This window comes from Nuphar pumila, chromosome 12, assembly GCF_984573655.1.
Source record: "Nuphar pumila chromosome 12, dmNupPumi1.hap1.1, whole genome shotgun sequence".
Taxonomy (NCBI): domain Eukaryota; kingdom Viridiplantae; phylum Streptophyta; class Magnoliopsida; order Nymphaeales; family Nymphaeaceae; genus Nuphar; species Nuphar pumila.
Window position 1 is genome coordinate 39,077,575 of NC_143260.1, and position 9,803 is coordinate 39,087,377.

At 36.5% G+C, this 9,803-nt stretch overlaps 1 protein-coding gene across 1 annotated transcript; it reads right to left on the reverse strand.

Moving 5' to 3' along the window:
* Positions 1-1,614: 1,614 nt before the first annotated feature.
* On the reverse strand, positions 1,615-8,004 carry LOC149820788 (succinate dehydrogenase subunit 6, mitochondrial-like). The gene is made up of 3 exons (XM_089981976.1): positions 7,775-8,004; positions 4,352-4,454; positions 1,615-2,134 (listed from the first exon to the last, which is right to left on the reverse strand). The coding sequence occupies exons 1-3, from the start codon at positions 7,961-7,963 to the stop codon at positions 1,980-1,982; spliced, it is 447 nt and encodes a 148-aa protein (XP_089838102.1). The 5' UTR covers positions 7,964-8,004; the 3' UTR covers positions 1,615-1,979.
* Between the last annotated feature and the right edge of the window lie 1,799 nt (positions 8,005-9,803).

The window sequence follows — 9,803 nt, forward strand, 5'->3', positions numbered from 1 at the left end:
TATATATATATATATAGGGAAGGGAGAACCACCAATGGTCCATAACCAAAGGTAGAGAAAATTCACTAGGTTTGTGAAGGAAAACTATTTTTGCATGCATAAAGAGATGAAACATGAGTATGAACTTCTCGCTACTACACTTGAAAAAGCTTCAAAGGTCTTGTGGCTTCTATTCCCTGTTATAATTTCAGTGCTGTTATGCTCCAATGGCTGAAGTCCAGCCATAAGATTCTCATCCCTGATCAAGACTTGCAAGCTGCATCCGTGTTGCTCGCAGCAAATCTGTTGTTAAATTCAGATGAGAGCATTATTTGCTTCAATTCTTGTGCAAAAAGCGCATGGAACCATCTCTGAAACAATATGCTTCACGTAGTGTGCTCCCATATTTGTCACCAGCTTCAGTTAGTTGTGGACTACTAAGGGGTCGTTTGTTTCATTCTCACCAATAAGAAAAGATTCCATGGAAAAAGAATTTCATGATCGGAAGGCCATCTCATATGTGAAAAATGCATAAGTAAATCTATTCATAGGAGGATTGGTGTTTATAGATTTACACCGACCATGTTTGCAACACCTCTGATTTTGTTACTTTCACATATTTCTTGTGATTCTAAATCACATTTTAGGACTTTGACAGGGGCATTGCAAACATGCAAAAATGCAACCTGTGAATGTGATTTTCATATGCAACTTTGAAGCCTCAAAACTTGTGAAAGTTTTAAACAAGTCTGATGGCGGATAAAACTTTAACAAGCATTAGTGCTTAGATGTGAATGTGTTACAGTAATGACATGACATGACATGTCACATTCTTAATGATACATTTTCACACAAGTCAATTTCACAAGCAAACATTAGAGTTGATGTTTGAAAAATCACTTTCACAAGGACAACTTTTACCGCTCCAGTAACTTGTGATTAAAACATACCCATAATCAAATGGTCAACATGAAAAAAAACCATGATGACGGTCGACACCACAAGAAAATAGAGTTGGCATGTTTGTTTCATTTGTATACAAAAATGGAGGGTTTCATACACAAACCCTCATTTCCATGTGTAAATTGGATCAAACAATTGATCCTTAAGTGGTTGCCAGATCACTCAACTGAATTTAGGCGGGCACTTGGGTAAACTGAGTCCATTGGCAGTCTGCCAGAATGTCGGTATGTAAATTGAAGAAATTACAAGGAAAATTCATCATTTATCAAGACAACAAGGAAACCACTGGGTCTAAGGGTATGTTTGGTTGCATCTCATGTGATCTGAACTCACTTGAGATGGAACCAAGTGCGATTTGAAGACATGGTTTCAAATCACATATTACACCATGTGATTTGAAATCACATGAGATTCACTTTAATCACATTCCAGGCATGCTTGCAATGCCCTGTGATTCTTGAATTTTCTCAAGATTCTGTGATTATAAATCACATCACTTTTTCAAGGTTCACGAAACATGAGAAATGCACAAGTTGTGATTGTGATTGGCAACTATAATTGTTTTTGCCCTGAACCTTGTGAAAGTTGGTCATGGATGCAAGCATGATATTCTGTGGGATTTAAACCATTATCACATGAGTGGGCCACTGTCACATATCCTCTCAATATCTATGCAAATGTTTTTGATCTTATTCCGCTGAGCTGCACATCTACAAGCTTTTTATACGGTTCAAAGTTGCATATAACACCCAGTCATGAATAAGCTCACCGAGTCACCGGTGAATAAGACAATGCCAAATTCATTATCTAAATGTCACTGCTGATGACAGCTAGAACAGAAGATTTGTCATTAATCAGCTGAGAATGAGAATTGTGCACCAATGCTGATATTTGCAATCCATCGGAAACATCATAAAGAAGAACGCTTACATTGACTTGCATGAGTCCATGTAGTTCGGCAAGAGTTTGTCACATGGCAGATGTTTTATTGGTACAAAGAAAACACTAAAAGCTTTATCAATTCCAGAGCTGCCCACTCAAGAATGACGTTCAGTTTTGCTCTCCCACCAATCAAAGAATTTGAGCTGTGCAGCCATAGTGTCATGCTTGTACAGTTGCAACCAGTGAGTTGCTATTTCCTGACCAAAGACCCAGCCAACCACCGCCCCAAAGCCCAAAGACAATAAAGCCCCTGCAATAAACAGACACGGTGAGTTGCACAGACCAAGACTCTCAATGTCATATGCACACACTGAATTGCCCCAACATCATGAAACTGACCACTAACACGATTAAAGTTATACAGGACAGGATCAGCACCACGTCCAACCAAATCATTCTTTAGGATGAAAGTCTTTCCTTAACTCTACATTAGACATTTTAAGTTAGTTCTTTTTTAACACAATGATATTGGAGTTCTTATTCACGAATTTGTGTGTTTGTAGGTTATGCCCAATGTGTCGGTGTCATGTCCCATGTCCATGACACCAATGTCCAAATTTTACAAAGTTGACTACATTGACAACTATCACAATTTCAGGCAAAAAATAACCACCATTGATAATTAACCACACCATAACATAGTAAAGACCCTTTTAGCCATGCTAATATTGGTAGGAACCATCTAGAACGATGGTGCCCAGAAAAAAGGCATCCTGGGAACAATGTCATGAGAACAATGGACCAAAATTGGCCCACTGCTAAAGAAGAGATTCTTGTTGCCTAATAAGCTCCCTGTTTGATTTGCTGTTGCCAGCCTTATGTCGCAATGCTCAGGAAAGCAGCTCCCTCTCTCTTTCTCTCAAGCATATCATTTGTTGCAAGTGAGAGAATTCAGGAAATACAATAGGACATAGGCTTTCAGAAGTCACTGCACCAAAAGATGCTTATGGACTAAAAAATGCATCCATGTAGGACAACAATAACTAAATAATGCCCACCATCTGCAGAATGTTGTGCTAGGATGGTTCATCGAGAGAAAGTAGCCATACAGAGATGGCCAACAGCCCGGCTTCTGAGGATGAAGGATTGATCAGAAAATCAACCAGCCACTCAGCAAGGTCCAAAATGCCAAATATCTCTGATAAAATAAACTCTTTATCACTTTCTAGAGCAAAATAGGAAAATATCATGCTTACTTGCTCAGATTCATGCGTCAAAAACCTCACTCGTCAAAGCTCCTCATAAGTCACACAGTCACAGTCTGCCAACATCAGGTCCTACCTTATCTTTAAGTAGGAAATGTTTACAGAAGAACTTTTGTTACATTTCTATCTATCCCTATAAATCTAAAGGTTCCATCCCACCAAAGCCAAAGGCATCACGCATGTTCACATTAGTAAAATAAGCATCTCCCAAGCATGTATACATTTTAGACTAAATCCTTCACCCTGATTTCAATTGGTCCATTCTACTAATGATAGTATGTTAGGCAAACAGTGATATTGAGAACAATGTTATCTGCTTCTTTCTAGATGACCAAATGGGACAGAACTGCTGAAAAATTTAAGAGTGGACCTTTGGATAGCTATATGCCATTGTAACTACAGAAAGTTATGAGTTGTCTTCATTCCATGATTTTCTGTTTGAATCTAGAAGAGATCTTTTAAGTTTTGCTCTTCCACAAAACAAGAAGGTATTTAATAATAGATGGAAATTAATGCTACACTAAAAGCTTAAAATGTCAAAAAACAAGTTTTGACATTAAACTGCCGCATCGAAGAAGAAAGTATACGCATATCATGATAGGAAAGCCTCGAAAAAAATTTTCTTTTGTCCATGAGCACAACAGGTTTCTCTTTTCATTAGTGGTTAATTGCTTGCAACACAAGTCATGGGGTTGCCTATAAAATGTGTTATTTGCTTGTTTACAGGTTTATCGGTAATAACATCATGCAGTTATTAAGAACACAAAGCTTTTACATTACACCCAAGAGCCTAGACCCATGGATATTACTGCAACTAAAATAGTGTATATTAGGTTTAGACATTGAATCAATATTCGATACACATGATATCTTCACTACCAAATGCCAATATGTGCAAAACAAGAAATTAAGATGAATTATTCAGAAAAAAGAAATATTTAGGAAAATGACTAGATAGTAATTTTTCAAGTGTGAACATAGACGACAAACATAATTAACAAATTCACATTTTTAAATTATTCTAGTTTCCTCTCGCTGCATATTAGCTTTTCCTGATGCTTACTAGTAATAGCAGAAGTCATGAACAACCCAATGTTTTCATATTAACCCTACAAAGATGATTCTTTATTACAACCATGAGCACATCACTGGGTATGGTTGCAACTAAAATAGTGTGTGTGTGTGTGTGTGTGTGTGTGTGTGTGTGTGTGTGTGTGTGTGTGTGTGTGTGTGTGTGTGTGTGTGCATTTAGGAGTTAGTACCATGTGGACTTCGGGAATACTTCCAAGAAAAGCCGGCAGTTGATACTGCTCCAATAAGACTCCCAGCAGCAGATATCTTTGCAGCCTCTCGTGCAAGCTTAAGCTAAGACAGAGGAAGTAAAAGAACTACTATAGAATCAATGAATATCATTAGAAATATATCAGGCATATATACCAAATGTCAACACCAATATACATAAATTAGATTATCAACAAAGGACCAAATTCATGTATGAGAAAACTCACACTAAGAACAAGATTTAAAAGAAAGGGCAAACACAAATTCCATGAAACAGTCCACCAAAAGATATTAAACCTACAAAATTTGAAAACATTTATTCAAGAAAACATTATTCACAACAAAATCAGCATGAAACTGAAATAGGCCAACCATCAAAAATCAGAATTCAGAATGAAAATTCATATCAAACTTAATTGAAAAATAGCAATGAAGATACTGCACAATATCTATATTGCACTCGAAAAAACATTATGACACCTCTTAGTCTCACTATCCTAAATCCTATCGAACATGTAACCATCAAACTTTATTAAACCTAAACTACAAATAGAAAATGAACGACAAAGAGAAATTGAATATCCTGATATGTATCAGAGCAACATCATTCACACCCCTTAAACCCAAAAACTTCTCATAAAGAAAACCTTAATAAAAGCATGATTTCAAACAAAGGATCTAAACCAAAACTCCCATTCATGGTTCATCATTTCCGCTAACCTCAACTAAGGATAAAACCATGAGGACATCTCATAACCCCAAATCAACAGTAACAGAAACTAAAACCATAACAAATCCATTCAATCCAAAATTTTGATGAAGGATTAAACTCAAGTTAAAGAATAAGAAACAACTGCAATGTATTTAGAAGTTTTACTTAACCAAAACCATAATTGCAACTACCTCAAATCAGTAACAGCAAGAACAAAAAGCCTTAGCCGGTCAAAGCTTCAAGAAAAAGAAGAGGGGAAGAAGAAGAACACACAGATCCAATGGTCATAATTTTCGTCACCAAAAACCCTAAAAACCCTCTCAATATGTGATACATAAAAGTCCGCCTATATCAGAAAAATAAATATTTACAATCTCTCCTCCTTTATACCAATACAAGTATATGACTCCAAAAAATGACTCAAAACTACAAAAAGGAGAGAGAAGGTAGAACAATATAATTTCTTCAATTGATAGCACATATTCTTTGGCTAGAACAGCATAAACCCTAAAACACAACAGTATAGTGCAAAACAGTTGGTTGAGGCATTTGTGCCTAGTGTTAGGCAACTACAAATTGATGACTTGCAGTTATGCTAAGATGGATGTATGGAGTTACAAAAAAGAATAAGATCAGAAAATGAGTATAACAAAACAAGGTTGTCCGTATCGTAACTTTGGGAGAAACCGATATGATACACACTCGTATCGCGGTGTATCGTAAGATACAGGGCGTATCGTATGATACACCTTCGGCACCTCTTGAGGGCCGACTCCCTCATTTGTTTAGAGGCTAATAGATGGGAACTCACACACCTTAGGAGCCGTGAGAGCGATTTGGGAGGGCGATCTGTGCTTAAAAGAGAAGGATTTTGCGATTTTTTTCAAGTAAAAGTGCATTTCCACCATTTTTCCAATAAAAAAAAGTGGGTTAACGTAAAAAATCCTTATTCCATGTATGTGTAAACTTGTTATCGAATATTTGTATGCCTATAATTTTATTTTGAGGTTAATTGGTTATGTTTTATTTTAGATCATTTGATGTCATCTTCACATTCATCTTATAGAGATGATCCTGCATGAAGAAGCATGGATGATCTACCACGGCCAGGGTCATCATTGAGATGTCTGTTTTGTGGTGCTATTATTAGAGGTGATATGTATAGATTTAACCAACAATATTTTAGGTCTTCATCAAAATATACATCCATGTGATTATCCATCTATTCCTGCCACTTCCCATGTTGTTGTTATTGTTGAACTAGAAAAAATTCAAAGAAGAATTTTGCAAAAATACAAAGGACTTTCAACCATTGTTCCATACTGTGAAGATGATTATGATGACCCACTTACCAAAAATATGATCGAAGATAAAGAGATTATCGAGGCGACACTTGGATGCAACACAAAAAATGTAAGACGTTGGTTAAATGTAATATTTTTAGTGATAGTGAACTCTTAGTAGTTTAGTTATGCCTTATGACATTTTAATATGACTTGGATGTGAATTTAATATTGTTAGTTAAGGCTTTGATTATGTTTAAAATTTAAATTATGTAGTTGCTTTTTATTTACATTGTCATTTATCAGTTGCATGGTTTGTTATTAGTTTTAGAAGGAGGAGAAGAAGAAGATGATGATTATGATTATTGAAGTTTTATATAATATTTTGTTTTTGTTTTTTGTAATACAAAAGTATGAGTCTTGTGGCATGTCCTTAATTGCAAGAGTCTTATATAACTCATAGAAAAATAAATGCTTCATATGTAATTTTATGGTTGTATTTTGTGCAATTAATCATTGTTTTATGTGTTATGATTTTTTTATAATTTTTGCTTTTTTTTTTCTTGATTTTGAAAATTTTGAATTTTTTATTAAAATTTTACTATAAGTTTAAGATACTTACTTTGGGCCGGACCGATAGTGGTAACTATAAGATAAGTACAACCTTGTAACAGATAACATTTAAGAGTATTGCTAATAAATGGGAAAAAAAATAAAAATGTCAAGTAAGATGGATTGGAAACTCTGCCAATAGGGGGGTTTCGACCCGACTAGTGCCAGTCCCATGACTGGATAAAAGAGAAGGGTTGGCCTCAGTGACAAACGGCCGTGAAACTCTAGCCACATCCTATGAAATGAGTCGTAAGGCTTAATGATGATGATGATGATCATCATGTTTAAGATAGTTTGGACTTGCTGCCCGGAGACCTAAATGGTACCAATAAGAGAAGGCGGGAACAATGCAAGTAGAGGACACTAAGAAAAGAAAAAGACCACCGAAGGCTAGGATGGAGGAAATGAGATGTAAGAAAAAATGTAAGCTGACCGAAGTTGTAACTTTAGATATGAAGGAATGGAGAAACAGGACCCGTAAAGCTGAACCTCCATGTAGTTGGGATAAAGCCAAAAAAAAAAAGGAACTATTCTTCCTTGAGATTACAAAGAGCAAAGGAATCAAAATCGAAAAAAAAAGGAGGAGGATCAACGACTCAGATCTACAAAAGATCAGAAGAAGAACAACCAGGACACAATTCTCAGATCTACAACAAAGGTCTCTTCACTAAAACCCTTAAACCCTAATTTTAAGCGAGTAAAAGAAATGATCAGGCAAAACATAAACCCAAAAGCAATCAAAACCATAGGAATCACAGAGAAAACGAATAAATCAGAAGGAATATGAGGAGGGAAACCGGAGGGCCGTGGACGGGATCGGAATCGATGAACTCCTCGACGTCGGTTTGGGACCATTTAGGAAGGGGATTCTCCCGGCCGTAGATCTTCCGATAGTTCTCGAGGAAGGCGAGCCTCTCGCCCCAGTACTCCTTCTTCTCCTCCAAGAACCTCCCCCACCACGACGACGACTCCCCTCCCTCGCCCATCGCTCTCTCTCTCTCTCTCTCTCTCTTGAAAATTTGCAGATCTTAATTGGAATTCAGGTCGGACCTGGGTCTGGTATGAAATATCATAAACCATACCCGGTTTCATATATTAATGGGAGCTTTTGAGTCCAACCCGGATTATAACCGGACATCCTTTTTTATCACCAAACCCTAACCCTATAAAGTTTGGTACGGGTCAGGTCCGGCTTAAACCCGATCATTTGACACCCCTACACGTGGGTTTTGATTTTTTGGGGTTGGAGATGTATCTAAGAACGGATCCAAATCCATTTGACTAGGCCCGGTTGGAACTATGTCACAAAGATACAGTACGTGACACAATTCAAGATGTAAGCTCATAACATTTTGAAAAAAATAGGGCACGGGTATTTTAAATTTCTTAACCAATAAAAAACACTTTTTTCATAATTTATAAACATATATCTTTTATTGAAATAATACTAACATCGTAAAAAATTAAGAAAAAAATAATAACATAATATATGTGTCAAAGTGTCCGGTCGTGTCATAACCAATTCAGTTGGTTCCAGTGACATAGTGTGTGAGATGATACATGGTTTTCAGATTTTAAGCCAAACCCGCAGAGTTTATAGTTACAAGACCCAACCCAGGCCCGATCCGCTAGTGATATTTCCCAACCAATATGAATCCAATTACACTTTTTAATCAGATTTGTGTATAATTAAATGTGTGAATAGGCATGTATTTACATGGGTTTGTTGGAAACTATCTTTTTACCTTATTGTTTCAAGTTCAAGCCTCTTTGTTGTCAACATTTTGAAATATGATTAGGTTCGGATCAGATCATCTTTAAAAAACTGAATTGAATCCACATCTGATTGGATAAAACCACATGCGATTTCTCAATTGAATTTAAAATCCTTTACCGAATCAAACTAAGTGGGTTACCTACCATGTAACAGGTCAGGAAACTGACCCATCAAGGTATACTCCAACCTGCCCAAATAATAATTTGTTGGGTTTTGCCGGGTCACAAAAATTAACTCAAACCCGGATCCATATAATTTCAAAAGTTTACTATAACTATTATTACATGTAAAACACGGGTTGGGTTGGGTTGGGTTGGGTAGTGGGTACCCAGCAAAAAATCTCTGTCGGATCAAGTATCCAATACAAACCATAATTCAAACCCGGCCTGCATATTGCACAAGTTGGGTTCCAGTCTACTCGAATATTCTTCGGTCAGTACCTTTTATGCCCATACTTGGGAAATCAGGTTCGGGTATCAACCGACCTCTGTAGCACATACTAAGGCTATCAATGGGTCAGGTACCTGACCCATCAGGTATTCTCAAACCCACCCAAATATCAATTTGTCGGGTTTGGGTTCAGATTTTGTTGGGTCACAAAAATAAAATCTCAAACTCGGATCCATATAATTTCATAAATTTATTATTACTGAAATTACATGTAAAACACTCGGGTCGGGTTGGCTACCTGGGGAAAAAGGTCTGGTTAGGTTGAGTACCCACCAGACAAAATTCATAACCCAAACCTGGCCTACATATTGCTCAGGTCTGGTTCGGGTCGATAATTAGGATTCCTACATGGATTAAGAAACTAACTAAGTACTAGTTTGACTTTTATATAACTTACCAAAACTTATAAAGTGGAGGGGCGTCCCACCCTATGAGTCCCACCTTGGATTCCTATACTTAATTAAAGTAAAATTAACATCCCTTATTCAACTCTAACTAAATTCAATCCAAATTACATCTTAATTGGTATTTAATTTAAATTAGAATTCAGTATAAATTCACATTAAATTTCAATCTCATTCAGATTGAAATTTGACTCA

Excerpts from the sequence above, each read along its gene's own strand:
- LOC149820788 (XM_089981976.1), bottom strand. The coding sequence starts at position 7,963 with ATGGGCGAGGGAGGGGAGTCGTCGTCGTGGTGGGGGAGGTTCTTGGAG. Across the intron at positions 4,455-7,774 it reads ATCCCGTCCACGGCCCTCCG|CTTAAGCTTGCACGAGAGGC; the intron begins GTTTCCCTCCTC and ends CCTCTGTCTTAG. Across the intron at positions 2,135-4,351 it reads GTATTCCCGAAGTCCACATG|GGGCTTTATTGTCTTTGGGC; the intron begins GTACTAACTCCT and ends TGTTTATTGCAG.